The sequence below is a fragment of the Rhinatrema bivittatum genome, chromosome 13 (assembly GCF_901001135.1).
Source record: "Rhinatrema bivittatum chromosome 13, aRhiBiv1.1, whole genome shotgun sequence".
In the NCBI taxonomy this organism is placed as follows: Eukaryota; Metazoa; Chordata; class Amphibia; order Gymnophiona; family Rhinatrematidae; genus Rhinatrema; species Rhinatrema bivittatum.
This window is the reverse complement of record NC_042627.1, coordinates 12371339-12388628: the sequence shown is the minus strand read 5'-3', so window position 1 is coordinate 12388628 and position 17290 is coordinate 12371339. Positions and strand designations below refer to the sequence as shown.

At 42.3% G+C, this 17290-nt stretch overlaps 1 protein-coding gene across 7 annotated transcripts in view; it reads left to right on the top strand.

The window, feature by feature from the left end:
- STRA6 (stimulated by retinoic acid 6) overlaps nt 1-17290 on the top strand; it is a 102603-nt gene that overhangs the window by 59661 nt on the left and 25652 nt on the right. For 6 of the 7 annotated variants that reach the window (XM_029574709.1, XM_029574713.1, XM_029574712.1 and 3 more), the window contains 5 exons: nt 371-496; nt 6387-6454; nt 9425-9495; nt 13189-13250; nt 15284-15446. In XM_029574709.1, coding sequence (XP_029430569.1) covers nt 371-496; nt 6387-6454; nt 9425-9495; nt 13189-13250; nt 15284-15446 — 490 coding nt within the window. The remainder of the gene's footprint in view (nt 1-370; nt 497-6386; nt 6455-9424; nt 9496-13188; nt 13251-15283; nt 15447-17290) is intronic. The other variant, XM_029574716.1, reaches the window with a different exon arrangement.

The window sequence follows — 17290 nt, the reverse complement described above, 5'->3', positions numbered from 1 at the left end:
ATTGTTAACAACACATCCAGACAAATATGTTCCGCGCTCTCATCCCGATCCCACCACCAGGTAAACTGCCTGGTGCAAAATAAAATAAACACTAAAATCAATCATATAAACACTAAAATAAAGTACCATATCTCTCGATCATCATAACTAAAGAAGACCAGACTACAAAGTTCTCACTCTTAATATAGTTTTAATCTCAATCACTACAGGCTTAATATCATAGGGCATTGGTATCCCTGAAGGTCTTCCTATAGTGCGTGCCTGTGTTGGGTAGGAGGAATAAAAACTGTCCTCCAGAAGTGTCACCATCCTAGAGAATAAGGCTGCCTCCTGTATATTTTGGTGATCAGAACTGTCTCTTTCCATCCAGTTTTACAAGTACTACTCCCTGCTGTCCACCCTGCCACAGATTTCCTGTTTCCTGCTCCTGAGCTTCCTCTACCCAGCTCTACTGCTGAAGAATTGTAAAGGGGATTCCAAATCTGCTGCCAACCAGGTAAATATGCTGCTGCAGTCTGTGCTGGGGTGTCTGGAGATGATGCTGAGCAAAGCCACTAAGCAAGGGTCCTCTGTGAAGAAAAACTAAAGAGGTTAGGGCTGTTCACCTTGAAAAAGAGATGACCGAGAGAGGGGATATGATAGATGTCTATACAATCGTGAGTGGAATTGAACAGGTAAATGTAAATTTGATCATTTACTCATTCAAAAATACAAGGACTAGGGGAGAGCATGAAGTTAGTAAGTAACACATTCCAAACAAATCTGAGAAAGTTCTTTTCCACTCGACACATGATTAAGCTCTGGAATTCATTGTCGGATGATGTGGTTAAGGCAGTTAGTGTAGCTGGGTTTAAAAAAGGTTTTTGGTCAAGTTCCTGGAAGAGAAATCAATAAACTTATATTAACCAAGAAGACTTAAGAAATAGCCACTACTTAGCACTGTGTATGGGATCTATTTACTGTTTGGGATCTTGTCAGGTGCTTGTGACCTGCATTAGCTATTGTTGGAAACAGGATACTGAGCTTGATTGCCCCTTGGTCTGATCCAGGATGGCAAATTCTTATGTTCTACCTGAATGTGTTTTGAATTTTTGGCGCTCTCCAGTTTAGTGTGAAAACATATTGCCTGATTCACGAAGGCTTTTCTCCCATTCTGCCTCTATGGGAAAATACCTTGATGAATTAGACCCATAATATGAAAGTAAAAAAACAGTATTTTTTTCTATATTTAAGGGATATTAGATATTTAGGGCTCAGCGGATATATTGCCGGTCATGCCCAATAGTGCCAGTCATTTACTCCTGAAAGTCATAAACGTGTATACAATTTTTTGTTTTTTTGAAATGCAAGATGAGACTCAACAATAAACCGAGCTCGTGTTCATAACAAGAGTAAATAAAAAAAATCCTTGATACCAGCCAATGTTTTTGCAGCACCACCTTCAGGGGGCAAAAAGTACAAATATTTGAACATAATTATCTGACCACCGTTTCTTTTAGAGGTCACTGTGGTAGACAAAGTCAAAGGTCCAAAATACAAAGTCCAAAAATTGAATGGTAGTGTGCCACATCTTAAGAGCTTCGTCTTGAGATGTCCCCAGGAGGGCGCTAAGCCAACTCCCCTCTGACAGCCAGCTGGAGCCTCCTTCTCGGGGTCAGGCACATAGAGAAAGTGCCAGGGTTCAAATCCTGTTTCTTCCACAGAATAATCCTTGTGACCTTGGGCAACTCACTGCTCCCTCTAGTTCCTGAGGAACAATTGGATTTTAAATCCTCTGGGGCAGGGAGATAACTGCAGTACCTGATTTGTAATTCACCCTGAGCTCGAATTTGGAAAAGGCGAACAATTAATCCAAATCCAATGAGATCAGCTGATTACTGCACCTCTTCATAAGTAAGAAAATCAGCCAATCTAGCAATCTGATTTGTCAAATGCCTCCCAGGTACTTTAAAATCATATGTTCAAGGACATGCAGAAATGTTTCCAGTCCTCCTGTCAATATGAAAAGGAGGCCCTTTTACTGACTGCACATTTCATAATGGATGTCACACATTATCTGCAAAGCTTCTAATTTAACTGCTGTTGGCAATTAAGGTATCTACGCTCCACTCAGTTTCTAGGCTTACATAAGATACAAAAATCAATTCAAGAATCTGAGAGGGTTGGTATAATTAACAGAGGGAAAAAATATTCTTTTCAAAGTCTTTCCTCTAAATCACAGCAAGCTAAACAAAGCACAAATATGACAATGACAGATTCCCTGGGAAACCAGTTAACTAACCAGAAACTGATCCAGGATCATGAACGGTGTCATTTATTCCAGATTCTCTTGCAATCAGGGCTTCAATTGCTGATGGCTCTGTTTTCACTGCAGTGCCATAGCGGAGCACGTGATCAAGAAGAGGAACGTATAAGGAAAAACCTACCCTAACAGAAATCAGCTCCCTCCAAGAGAAAAAAACGTTTTTCTGGGGCATGCGACATCATTCAACAGAGCCCCGAGGAGCCACGCCACAGTCACTACCAGCAGCTGTGGGTCCGAGTCTGCGTTCCAACCTGCTCCCAAAAGCGTTCTGAATCTTACAATTCCCCAATCCTCAGGATGACGTGTCCAAAATATCACTATAATCTCCTTTCAGGGCTCATAAAATGAGAGGTACCCCCTTGAGCTGTTGGGAGTGACTGTGGTGTGGCTCCTCGGGGCCTTTTGCTGAATGATATTGCATTCCTCAGAAAATGTTCACCTTCTCTTGGAGGGAGCTGATTTTCGCATGGTGGCTATTTCCTGTTGTAGTTCTCCCCTTGATCACATGCTCTGCTGTGACACTGCAGTGAACATAGAGGCAATTATAGCCCTGATTGCAGACGTATCTGGAATAAATGGCACCTTTCATGAAGCTGGATCAGTAATTGGTGGTTGCTAACTGGTTTCCATAGAAATCGGTCATTAACATATTTTTGCTTTGTTGGCTTGTTGGTGATTTTGGGGAAAAATATTGACAGATAATGTATTTTGTTTCTCTGTTAAGTATGCTTGTATAATTATTTAGCCAACCTCTGAGCTTCTTGAATTGATCTTTGTATCTTATTTAGGCCTAGAAATGGAGGAGTAGTTACCTGAAATAATTTACCGACAGACTTGGTAGTAACTAAATCAGTGACAGAATTTAGGTATTTTGGGAGCAGATAAGGAGGGTGGTGATAATGATAGGGGAAAGAGATAACAGATCAAGTAGGATCTGCGATACACACTGAAGACAGGCGTTAAGTGGCCAGACTTAGTGAATCAAGAGGTCCTTTAATTGCCAACAGTTATATTAAATTTGCAGATAATGAAATCCATCCATTACTAAATTTGTAGTCAGTAAAAGGGTTTTCTTTTCATATTGTCAGGAGGACTGGAAACATTTCTGCATGTCCTTAAACATGTGATTTTAAAACACCTGGGAGGCATTCAAAAGATCAGATTGCTAAATTGACCGACTGACTGTCCTACTTATGAAGAGGTGCAGTAATCAGTTGATCTCATTGGATTTGGATTAATTACTTGCCTTTTCCAAATTCCAAGCTCAGTATGAATTACAATTCAGGTACTGTAGTTATTTCCCTACCCCAGAGGGTTTAGAATCTAATTGTACCTTCGGCAATAGAGTTGCACAAAGTCACAAGGAACATCTGTGGGAGAAGCAGGATTTGAACCCTGCTTCTCAGACACCTGCTCTCACACAAGACTACTCCCATGGAACGGGCTTTAACGTATACAAGGGATCTTGAACAGAAAAAATGTATAAAATGGAGTCTCTTGTCCAGTGTTATCTTTATTTAATAAAAATAAGATAAAGCAACAAAGAATGTGAAATTTATAAGTTATATACAGTTGGACATTATATAGTAAGTGACACAAAAATGCCTCGAGACCTAGAATGCTATTTGTACTGCACAGGGAATACTAGGAATCATAACTCAATCAGTACAGGCATCATGTTCTTTTAAAGCACAGTTCATGTACATATACTGTACGTCTACAAAATCCAGTTATATAAAATAAGATCTACAAATTAATGAATGAAAACATAAAGGCAAGATGCACTCTCCCTCAAAGGACTTACAATGTAAGACAAAATCTCTCTTATAACATCACTAACTTTATAATATGACAGTCTGTGAATTAATATGCTCGAGTACTCATGCTGCTGTTCAGGGCCTCCGGAGTCTGATCTGGTCCCCCATTTTCAGTGTATTTCGAGTTTAAAATATTTTTAGCTGCCTAATGTTGCGGTCATGTGGAGATGATCGTAAAGAAGACTGTATTGATTATAAATATCTCATCCATGTCTTCACCTGATGTCAACAAAATTGTTGGCCTGTCTTGGGTTTGGGTCTTAGGTTTGGAAGAGGGTGGTGTTCATGTGCATTATGAAGGTAACGAGGAAGGGAGGACTGTACGTTGCAAGGTTCTACTTGGGATGAGGTCTTCCTTCCAGCTCTTGGCAAGTCGGAGAACTTAATTTACCTAGTGAAGCCATTCAGATATGGGGTTGGTGTGTGTTCTGTAGGTTTGAAACAGTTTACAAATATGATTAAGCTGATAATGCATGCCTACACAGAGGATCCCAAAAGTCCTATAAACTTTTGGGAAAGAGAGTTGACTATCAATTATAACTGTGAATTTCTTATTTGTCTTATCCTGGAACAGAAATTCATTATTGCGAACCTGTTTCTATGTCTTTCTTTGAGTCTCCTTAATTCTGGCCCTCATCTTTCCTTGTCCTGTAATGCATCTCTGTAGTATAAAAAATCATTGTGCTGTGTTAGTGTCCCTGCCTGCTCTGGCCACTTCGTTTGGACACTTTTATAATAAATGTCACACAATTTGCTGCTATGATATAGCTCCACATTTTTCTGGTGGGTTCTCTACTGTATGTGATATTGAACCCCATCTACCTTAGCATGCTGACTGAGATACAGATGACGTTAGGCTGGTGGTAGCACTGGTAACTTGATGAAGAAAGATCTAAAATGACAGTAGTCACTCACGGCTCCTCGTATCAGGCATGTATATAGATATGGTTTTTGCAGTGAAGGCTTTTCAAAAGAGGCCAGCTTTATTTTCATAATGGTGCCAGTATAAATTATTTTAATAGTTAATTGAGATCCAAGTCATTCGGTCAAAAGCAATGAGTCTACCACCAATGAGGGGAGTATCAGAGCACTGGATACATTTGGTTAATGATACTCCAGCTAATGTTGGGAGTTAACCAGACAAATCTTCAGGGTTTGAAATTTTGCCCCAGATCATCAGGCAAACTTTGTGTGTGTATCTCATTTGCAGAAAATGTATCTGCATAAAAAAAGACAAGGCTGGAGGCGTTCCCAGAGCGGGTTTAGCTCTATACACGCAATGCTGTTATTCAGTGCTAGCCAGACAGTTATCCACGTTAGTCTGGTCAGAAAAATAGCTGCCCTAAAGTTTTCCAGATAGTCATGATCACGACTGCATTCAGAAATATTCAGTGGCAGACTTATGCACATAAGTTCCGCTGAATATTCAGATAAAGTTAACTTTCTTCACCTGACTTTCCTACTCGCTGGCTTGTTGATTATTGAAATCTATTGCTATCCTACCTGGCAGATACTGGAGCTGCTCTTGGATCTTGTTGACTGTTGAGATTCTGTTGCACATGGTTGTTAGGAGTATTCTGGAAATAAAGACTGCCTTTGAAAAATAAATATCTTTTAGGACAATGCAGTAATGTGCGCTCAGGTCAACCCGTGGTCGGACACGTGTGAAAACAAAAAATTTTTTTTTTAAAAGTCTTGCTGGCGGTCAGGTTAGGAAACCGATGCTTAATTAATGAGCGTCCGTTTTCCTAACCTGCGCACAGCCACTTCTCCTGGGCGCCCGATGCCATGAACGTGCTAGGAACACACAGTTGATTCCTAGCGCGGCCTTTTTTTGCGCAGCAGCTCATTTGCATATTGCGTCAAGCCCCCAGAAGAGGTGATTGTGCATGCATTAAAAAAAACATGCTTCCAATTTGGATGCATGTTTTTAGCGCGTCGGTATTGCGTTGGCCTGTATGTGAGCAAACATTTTCTGCCCATCTGATATGATCAGCCATGAGTGCCTAGCCTGTCTTTTTGTGTTTTTAACAATCTTTTTATGAACAGAAAAGTGTGAACTACAATTAGTACAGGAAAATTTAAGCAAACAAAGAAAAAGTAATTCCCATGTATGTTCTGGCCCAGTACACATAGCATACCTTCGGTCTGTAGGGTTTAGCTTGCATCTGTATATTTGTATTTCAAATATTTTTTGACCTAGAGTCATGTAGAGCTTGATTTTTGTAAACATGACTAAGAATAATTTATTACTCAATATCCAGGCTTCCAGGAGCAGTTACTGTGAAGAATACCTGAAGAATATCTTGAACAGAAAGGGGCAGACGACTCGGTAAGACAAAGAAAATAAAAATAATATACGTCGCCCAGGTCCAAAGATGAAATCCATGGTATCCTTCTCTCAAAGTAGCTACAGTTGTAATGTGTGGCCGGTTGAGGGACAGCTCCACATCTAGCTGTACTCACCAACACCACCATTGCACGCCCTGGATGTGCCTGGCATGCTGCCATGCTGCTCCTTCCTGGGAACCCCCGATAGTCATGCACGTGGCATGCTGATATTGAAAAGGCCCCACAGCAGAAATACGGCCACGGCACCTCATGATGACATCAGTGTCACTTGCCTACTTAAACGCGCCTCCCAGAGCAATGGATGCCTCAGCAACAGGTCTACCTGCCTTGTGTGCAGTATATATTGCTATCCTTGTTTGCCTCTCTATTTTTGCCTCTGGTTTTGCTGTCCCTGTGTCCTGCCATGTCCTGACTTGCTATGCTCTTGCTTTTGCCCTGCCTTGTTTGTCTTTCCCTGTCCACCCTGCCTGGACCTAGCCCTTTGTCTCGTTTTGTGCTCATCTTGTCTACTTTTCTCTGATTCTTGGTACTGACCTCTGCTGTGGATTCGGACTACTCTCTTGCCCTGCCGCCTGGTATTGATCTCAGCTACGGACACAGGCTACTCTTGTACTTCAGCCTGCTGTGACCTCAGCCTTTTCTCTGACGCTGATCCTTGCTGCCTGCCCAGTCCTTGGAATGGACCCACACTCTGTCATTTCACTGCGAGCCCTAATAACATCTTGTACTTGGACTCTAACGAACCCTAAGGGACATCCACCTAAGTTCTGCCGGCCCCTGGCACTCAAGGATTCAACTTGTGGGAAGCAGGACTGGTAACTGATAGTGACCTGAAACGCAAATGAGGCCCCCGAGGAGCGGGTACCCCGTTAGCGCCAAGAGTCCAATGAAGATTGGAGGCAGAGTGGCTGGGTATGGAGAGTGAATCCCATTCATAAGGAATCCCTTGCTAACTCAAATGCTAGCAAACGGTGTAGGCTTTAAATATCCAGGCAGCGTGACATCATCTCAGGGGCATCCCCCTGTGATGATGTCACGCTGCCCGGATATTTAAAGGATATTTTTCCGTACGGAAAAACGAATCGCGTGCAGGAAGTCATTCCCGGACCCCCGCTGGACTTTTGGCAAGTCTTGTGGGGGTCAGGAGGCCCCCCCAAGCTGGCCAAAAGTCCCTGGGGGTCCAGCGGGGGTCCGGGAGCGATCTCCTACGCTCCTGACGTCGGGGGACAAAAAACAAAATGGCGCCGGCGCTACCTTTGACCTGTCATATGACAAGGCAAAGGTAGCGCCGGCGCCATTTCTACAACGCACCGGAGGTCCGAGAGTAAAAGATCACACCGGGACCCGTCCTCTGGACCCCAGGTAATTTAAGGCATTTGGGGGGGTTCGGGAGGGTGGGGGATTTATTTTAAAGGGTCGGGGTGGGTTTTAGGGTTGTTTTAGTGTGCCGGTTTTCCCGCCCTCCCCCTTCCCCTCCCCCTTCCCCCGATTTACGATTTTTTGACGATAAATCGGGGGAATTGTTATTGTATCGCGGCTCTAATGATTTTTGACGATTTAAAATATCGTCCGATATATTTTAAATCGTCAAAAATCGTTAGAGCCGCGATACAATAACAATTCCCCCGCATCGCGGCTCTAACGATTTTTGACGATTTAAAATATATCGGACGATATTTTAAATCGTCAAAAAACGATTCACATCCCTACTATTTGATTGACAAAACACTTTTTTTTTTCCCTTTTATTATCCCGCCACTCCATAGTCTTTTCCAACACATGGGCGAGACAAGATCTTCGCCAGCCTTAAGGTCAGAATGGGTGCTTCCTCAAGCATCTGCCCTCAGCACTGCTTGCTGGCCGACAGGGATGCCATGGTAGCAGCAGCAGCAGCTTATTCCTTTCTTGCTTCGGCCCAAGTGGGCTTCATGTAGCAGGCCATGTAGCTAGACCGACAGAGGCAGTGACATGACGTTACAGCATGAGCCAATGAGGTTCATCTTCAACCCCCAGGAGTCCTGTTAGGGTTGCCTTCGCATCGTAAGATGAATCCATAGGTCATCCCAGTGCAACCTCCGATTTTGGCGCATCAGCAGCATGGATGAAAGCGCCTCCAGTTCTCTTGGAGTTTTGAAAGCCACATGAGAACATCCTAGGAAAAGATGGGAGAGTAGAATGAACAATGTTATTGCTAAGCTGGTGGCAGCGATGTGTGCTGCTGATTTCTTAATCAAGGGGCTCTGCCTAGTTTTACTCCACTTAGTGACTCTTTCTTTTCTTTTTTTTTTTTATAAAATAATTTAACGAAGGAGCCCTCTCCAGCTCTTCACAGCTCGGTGAAATAAACTGCTCCTGATTAATAAAATGTTTTACTTTATTTTTAAGGCCTGTTTTGAATGCAGGGGGAAGGTCTGCGCTCCAAGGGTGCAAAATTTTCAAAGAGAAAACATCCGTGCCGTTTCTCTTGGGGAAAATTATCTACAAAGAAGCGCCCATGATCCTTGATCCTGCAGTATCTGCGAGTTGGCTGTGTGTATGTGTGAAAGGCTGCGTGTAAATTTAAAAATCAACTCTACAGGCCTATTTTCCCTCCCTGACCTAACTCCACTCCCTAGGCTCCCCATTCATGCCGCAGCCGAATCTCGCCACTTAGTGAGCTGGATTTAGCCGCAGTGAGTGCTGTAATCTTCATCCTGCCATTGAGATCACTTTTGAAAGATTGACCTGCCTGTTTTGTTTTTTTTTGTTTTTTTAATAAACATTGCCCACCGTGACTTACATAGGGCCAAATAGTGATCTGTGGATGAGACTGGAATCCAAGAGCTCATGGTTCGTTGTCCTCAGTTTTTACAACTAATTACTACACTCTGGCCTGTTTTGCCAGCCTGCAGAAAGAAGTAGAAGTCAAACAAGTTGTTAACTTTGCCATTTTTTTTTGTCTGTTCTCCAGAGGCCGCAATCCTGACCAGGGCTTCAGGGCCTGGGTATTCCTGCGCTCCTACATCTACGTTTCCCAGCAAGGTACAGTACTGGCTGCGACCATGCTCTCAGTCGCTCTGTTGGAATAGTCGGAGATGCGCTGGTTCTTTGATTCCGTCAGCAGAGCATCCGTGCAAATGGACGAACACAAGAAGCTCTCCAAAGAGGATGGGGGCCCGTGAGCTTTGGATTCCCTAGGGGTCCCTTCTGATGTCTAAAGAGAGAGCGAGAGAGTTTATTTTACTTTTTTTCCAGTAACTTCAATTTTTCCTCGTCGTTCTTTCTTCAATCATGGAACGCGATGCAAAAACAAACATCTCTGTTATCAATTAAACGGATCTCGCAACGATTTGTATCTCTCAAAAAAAAAAAAAAATGTGGGCGGCTTTGCTGTGGTCTGGCTGGAAAAGCAACAGATTAAAATATACGAGTATGAAACTGTAAGTAGGTCTGAGTCATCTGCAACTGTGACATTAGCTCAGAAAGGCCTTCCTGGACTCCCAGAGATTTCCATTACCCTTATTCTTTTAGATTCTTTATCTTTTCTTTCTGCTTTGCAGTTTCCGATGGTCTGGTTAGTATCAGAGCATGCGGAGCATTGCCTGAAGCAGAAATTCAACTCCAGCGTTCGGTTCTTTCAGCTTTTTATAGGTTACTGGAGAGTGAGACCATATGCAGTGACTAATAGAACAATCAAGAGTTTCCTGATCTAATATACATTGTTCCAGGCTGCAGTACCAGCCAGAGTCCTTAACTCAGCAGCTTGCATGTTGCTTCCCTTTTTTGTTTCTCCTTTGGATCTTATTAAAAGGTCCTTCTTAATTTTTTTATACACATCGGGGTTAATTTTGTTTTTTTAAGTTTTCTGCTCGTAAAATTGGCATACACACATGAGAGTAGTGTGAACATGCGTATTTGCTATGTTGAAAACCTTGGGCCTGATTTTAAAAAGCACTTATTCAAGTAAAAATGGGTTTTACTCTAGTAAATGCACTTTTTCTGGAGTAGAAAATTGCTGCAATGTTTGCCTTAGGATTTACTCATGTAAGTCCACTTAATGGCTTTTGAAAATTTCTACTATAGCATGTTGCATTTACGTGCATAACTCCTTTGAAAATTACCCCCAAAGTGAGTATGAGTGTGCATTAACAGGGCAAACAAGGGGCAGTTTAGGAGTGCTCTGGGGAGGGGATCGGAAGTACACACAAGTGTTATTTTATAGGTCATGTATGTGCATTTATTGCCAAACTTGTCCTTATCCTTTTACACCTGATAATTAAGTCGTGGAAGAGAAATTACACTTGTCTTTTGTCTGCAAGTTTTGGATGGGAGGTCAGGGTGAACTAGTGGAGATGTTGCCGGACTGGTGATTCCAAGAAGGCGCACAAGTATTTTCATAAGCATACTTTGTATAATAACCTACACATTTAACTCTGGATTATTACGCACACAATTATTACGCATGTAAAATATGTATGTTTTCCTGCATTATAAATATGCACGTTTACTGGGAGCCACATACTTATAAAATTCTGCTATAACTGTAGACACACTGATTTATGCAGACTGTTAAAAGTCGGCTTCATTGGAGGTAATTTTCAAATTTCTGGCAGCTTGAAAGTACTTGTGGACCTTCACCCTAACTATTCACGTAGTTTCCTGTTGAAAATTTGAACCACGTGGTGTATGAGTACAAATTACCTGTAGACTATGCACTTGCTTTTTGTGCAGGTTGGGTCCATTCAAGAGAATATATGAGAGTTTTGAATATCAAATCTCTGCCAGTATTTTGCCTCCCCTCTCCAGGATTGTCTCTCTTTCCCCACGGCTTGTGAAACACTTGTGGTAGAGGACAGTTTTTAGCCCCAGGGATTTACCTAGGTAAATATCTATTTAGCTCAGTGAATTCCTCATTAGTTCTTTTGTTTTTATGAATCAGTACAATTGAGGACACTGAAAATAAAATCTCCTTGCTTGAGCAAATTCTTTAAATCTTTCTGCTGTGCTCATGCTTTACATGTGTCACTATGGTGCTTGCATGGGATTCTGTTGATGAACAGCACAGCAGCACCCATAATTACTTGCATTCACAGTGATGAAAGGGAGGAGCTTTCAAAAACTTTAAAGGGCAGCCACTGCGCCGCCTTTGTTTACCAAGAATTTTACTGCAAATGAATCCCTGTAATCAATTATTGTGGGCAGTTGTGGTTTTGAAAATTGCATCTGATTTAAAAAAAAATCAGTCCTCTGTTTTTGCATTTTTGTGTTTTATCAGGGGGCTTTTAATTGTAGTTTGACTGTAATTGTTCTGGGACCTTTTGGCTTCTGATGTCACTGCAGGAATTTTGTTTATGTCAATAACATTAAAAAGCTTAGCTTTCACTATTACAGTACTATGTTAAAACTAGCAAAAAAAACCTATCTTTTTCAACCAGATACTGTTCCTAAACTCAGAGCTTCCTTTAGTACATGGTTCCAAAGTTCATCAATAGTAATAATCTTAAAACAAACAAACAAAAAGTCCGCCTTAGTCCTTCAAACATAAGGAATTAACCCCGAGATTCATCAAAATACTATAATTTTGCATGGATAACACCCACAATAAGAAAAAGGGGCATGTCTATGATAATTTTAGAATTACCGCACCATGCGCTATGTTAGTGCTTCACATAGGTAGTATTGCAGGGTGCGTTAAAACTGAGAGAGAGACTCTTTATAAGGCCTTCATAGTAGTCAACTATTTATATCACTATAGGAGGGCCGACTAATAGCTCGAGGTGAGGTTTTGCTGGTGGTTTAGGGGTTTTGGGGCCAGTTTTACATGCAGAGTGAGAAGTACGAACTGCACCGTGCACCTCAGTGAAGATTTGACGTCATTTGGGGTGAGGAAAGTCTCACAAAGATGAGATTTGTACAATGTTCTCTCGCCCTAGCTTGATAGTGCCCTGGTATAGAGTCCAGGCTCCTATAGTGATATAGTTGACTACTGTGAAGGCCTCCTCAGAGTCTCTCTCTCTCTCTCTCTCTCAAAATAGGAGTCTTCATTTTAGTTCTGTTCCTTTAAAGGATATATATTATTTAAAAAAAAAAATGGTCTTGAGTGAAAAGGGGACTATTTGTTCTCAGGAATCCTCACCTGAGGAATGTGGGTGATCACACATGAATTGCTCCTTCTCATCTCTCCGGGCCTATTGTGCAACTCTTACCCCATAGAATTTTAGCCATCTCAGAATCAGAGAGCGAGTGCTTATGAGAGAATGATCTTCAAAGCTATTTAGCCAGGTAAAATGGTTTCGCTGAAATTGCCATCGGTTTTGCAGTCTTCCACGTTTAGCATTTACTTTTAGCTGGGTTAGAACGAGGCATTCCTGTGCCCTGTGTTGTAAATAGGGGAGCAAACAGTGCGCATACTGGACATTTTCAAAAGTACTTACGTTATTTCGCCCCCCCTTCCCCCCGGCACCAGCACAAATAGCACGTGGAAAGTGAGCAGCGCATGTTGTTTTCCCTTTAAAAATGTCTGCAATGTAAGTGGGCTAATAGTATTTATTTATTTAATTGATATATATTTCACTTTTCAATACGTCAAAGCAGATTCCATCCAGGTACTTTGTCCCCTGTGTCTGTAGGTTAAGAAGACGATAACTTTCCAAGGAGGCTTTCAGGCTCAGCTCCCTGAGTTAAGAAGCTGAGAATGATCATTTATTGGGTGTTAATTATGTGTTTTGTTTTTAGGGTTCCAGTTGCCCATGAAGCTGGTTCTCTCTGTCACCGTTGCCTTCATAGCAGTCTATCAGGTAATTCATAGCCACACAGCTTGGAGCCTTATTCGTTAAAGGCTTTCCTCATTGCCTCAATTCGATAAATCTGCCTGAGTTTCAGAAGCATTTTGTCTTTCTCAGCAAACCCAGGTTCGGAGCCCACCTCCCCCCCACTCCAAATTGGAGGTCAGAGAGTGAAGGAGTGTGGACCCATAGAGGGGAGAGGCAGGGAACCAAATCACTGCTGTTCCATGCCATCTTCCCCCTATCAATTTTTGCTAGGGTGAAAAGATGGGGCTTGATTGGCATAGATCCCTTGGCCTTGGCATGCCAAAGGTGTGTTTTGGATATTTGTTTTCGGTCCCTCATATTACTGTTTATGACAAAATGGCCAATTGGTTGCTTTCATCACCTTGCATGTGAATCCATATTTCTATACAAGTTATAGCCATACATATATATATATGCCTCAGACTTGCACAAACACATAACTTCATTAAGGAATGACAATTCATGAGTTTTAACATAGTTTTACTTCAACAATAATGCTTCACGGGGCATCCTTATGCCTGTAAGTTGTTTTTTTTTTGTTTTGTTTTTTGTATTTCTTCAGTACTAGAAGTGCTCAGCTTTGTTTACTGGCTAGTTCCTAAATTGAAAGTGAGAGACCTTTTATGTGACCCATTATGTGTCGGCAATATTTGAGATTATTTCTTATCAGGAAAATGCATTTATTTGTAACAAATGCCAAAAATGCAACAAATGAGAACAAAACAAAAATACCCAAAATTTTCAGGTATATTCATAGGAGGCTATTTTCATATCCATGGCATTTAAAAACAAATTGTGCCTCCGGCAGCCCCAGCTAAAAGAGACCAAAAAACTATCCTATTTAGGCCTGCAGGGGCCTAGCACAAGGCTAGGACCAGGCACCTAACCACAGCCTGGCACTGAAGCCTAGGCCTGGGCCAGTTACCATTCACTTCAGCTCCTTTCTCTTGTCCAGATGGCACCATTTTGATGTACGGCCATAGAAATCTATGCCTGCACATCAAAATGGCACCGGCGATGGAAGGCGCCATCTAGGCAGACAGACAATGGCCTTTTTCAAGAGCTAGAACCCAAGCAGGAGGCTCTGGCCTGGGCCTAGGCCTCGGTTCCGGCCTAGGTAGCTTTTGGCCTGGCAAAGTCCTGCCAGGGCCTTTCCATTTATTTATTTATTTGGGGGTTGTTTTTTCTTGGGTTTCAGGGGATTTTGTTTCACGCTTTTTCAGTTTGACAGACAAATCAAACAGAAAAAAAAAATCATAAAATAAACTGTATAAAAACAAACAAAAAAACCCCAAAATGAACAAACCAAACCAAACCCAAAATTCAGAGGTTGTAAAATCCTATTTCTTATGGTCTTTTGATAAGCGGGTATTCTAATAGCTTCTTCATTAGCCAGCATGAGATGATATATTCTTAAATACTGCTCATAAACTTTGGGATCAATTTTCAAAGGGTTTAGGTGCCAATTTTTGGGCGTCAGGCACTAAATCAACTCTTTTGAAAACTGACGAACATTCAGTACCTAAAATTAGAATCCTAAAACATGGGCAGTAATCAGAGAGAAGCTACTAAGGGTAAAATAATTATGTACTAATTGCTGATTTTTAGCAGTAGGAAACTAATGTAGGTTCCTTAAATCTTCGCAAATGATTTGCAGATCTAAATTTAGGATCTAATGTTTTAGGGTCTATATTTAGGTAAATTTTCTGCCCAAAATTTAAGCACCGAAGTTTTCCAAACATCTTCCTACATTTAGGTGCCTAAAATGTAGGCATCTAATTTAGAGACTGAGCATTTTATTTTTAAAACTAACCCCTAAGGAACTAGACATTTCATATTAGTACATACTTTATTTTTAGTATAAAAAAAAAAAATAATAATAAACTATGAATATTTTATTGAATGAGGTGATACCAGGTATAGGATAAGTTGTAGAGCTTGCTATGGTTGAACACTGCTTAGTGCTTTATAAGGGTCCTCTGTTTTGATTTGTGCTGATTTGTGTGCATTCTTCTCAGGTAGCGCTGCTGCTGCTGGTTTTTTTCCTTCCCACTATACAGAGGATCCAGTCTGGGATCAATGGTGATTTTGCCCTAATGCTTGCTGGGTTTGGCATCGTTTTGGCTGAAGACAAGACAGAGGTTGTTAACGTGGTCAAGTACTATCTCTGGGCACTGGAAGGTGAGCTTTAGCATTGTTTCCAGGCGGTCTACTTCAGCCCATTGTTCTTCCCCACATCCACCCAAAATCTTCACTAGGAACCTTCTCAATATAAATCCAAAGTCCCAGGGTAGCAAATACTGTTTTGTTTTGTTTTGGTTTTTTTTAGCATAAAATATGATTCATATGCATAAATCATGTTTCTCCCAGGACAAACAGGATGGTAGTCCCTAGACATCACTGGACAGAGCCCTATCACGGAAAACTTTTCTGTCAAAGTTTCTAGAACTTTTAACTGGCACACTGAGCATGCCCAGCATGCCATAATCCCTGTAGCCACAGAGGTCTCACTTCAGTCTCTCTTTTTTTTTTCCATGCTGCAGTTTGCCTCGTGGTTAGGAGTTCTGTTAGAATTCTCTCACTATTTTTCCGCACGGAAAAACTAGAAATTTACTTCACAAAAAAGTTCCCTCATAGGGGTCTCCCATCGTGACATCGGTTTTTTTTTGTCGCTCGGTGAGTAAATTCCACCATCTTCGGTTGGTTCCTGCTCCCCCTTCCTTGGTGTTCGCAGGCCATCAACCGCTTTTGCGGCCCCTTTTTTCCATCATAGTGATGGGTTTTCGAAAATGTCGGGGGTGTCCCCCGTACCATGTTGATTACCGACCCGCATGATGTCTTGTGTGCTGTGCTTCGGCTCATCACACGACGTTCGTCAATGCCCAAGCTGTGCTCAAATGACCCTGAAGGGCAGGCGGGCTCGCCTGGACAAGATAGTCTCTTTTCAAAATCAAGATAACTCCATCAACATCCACCCAGTCGTCACCGGCGAGGAGTCGGACATGCTTGTCCGACAGGTAGTCCTTGATGCCCTCCAGAACCTACAGCCGCTATTGATGCTAGACCCCATACCGGCACCAACACCGGAGCCATCGATATTTACACCGCTACTCGACCGCCTGGACATGCTCTTCTGACCCAGCCTGGGCTGTCGATGCGGAAACAACCTATTGAGTCACCGAAACCCCTGATACCCATTCCGGGGTCCTCGGGCAAAGGTACGGATTCCAGTCTTTTTCCAGCCTCTTCCACCGATGCCGGAACCAGTTCCTGGTCCGTCTGGGCTCTCAGGACTAAGACGCCCATGATTCTCCTCGATACCATTGATGCCACTGAAACCTTCATCTGTGCCACCACATCCTCCATCGAGGGATCCATCGATGACATGTCCTGCAGTGCCAGCTGTTTTCCCTCCCTCGGGATCTCATCCAGAGACCCCGTATGACCCATGGGAGGATGTTGACACCGACACTTCTACGGAGGACATACTAGCAAAACCATCTCCTCCTGAATAAAGGAGACTGTCTCCCCCAGAAGACCTCTCCTTTGCTAATTTTATAAAGGACATGTCAGAGACAATCCCTTTTGACCTGGTCACAGAGAGGAAGACACACGTCATAAAACATTGGAAGTCCTCCAATTTGTTGATGCTCCCAAAGAAATTATGGCTATTCCCATCCACGAGGTTCTCTTGGATCTCCAACATCGTCTATGCACTGTCTTGCACTGTCTCACCAGTAAATAGGAAGACAGATGCAACGTATCTGGTCCAGCATACTCCAGGATTCCAAAAGCCACAACTACCCCACCAATCAGTGGTAGTTGAATCCACACAGAAAAAGGCCAGGAGACTACGCCCTCACTCTTCATCTCCCCCTGGAAAAGACCAAAAATTCCTGGATATTTTGGATCTCAAAATCTTTCAGGGTTCTATGCTAGTGTCATGCATTGCTGCATATCAACTTTACATGACACAATATCAGAGGAATCTCTGGAAGCAAGTTCAGGGAATAGCTGACTCTCTT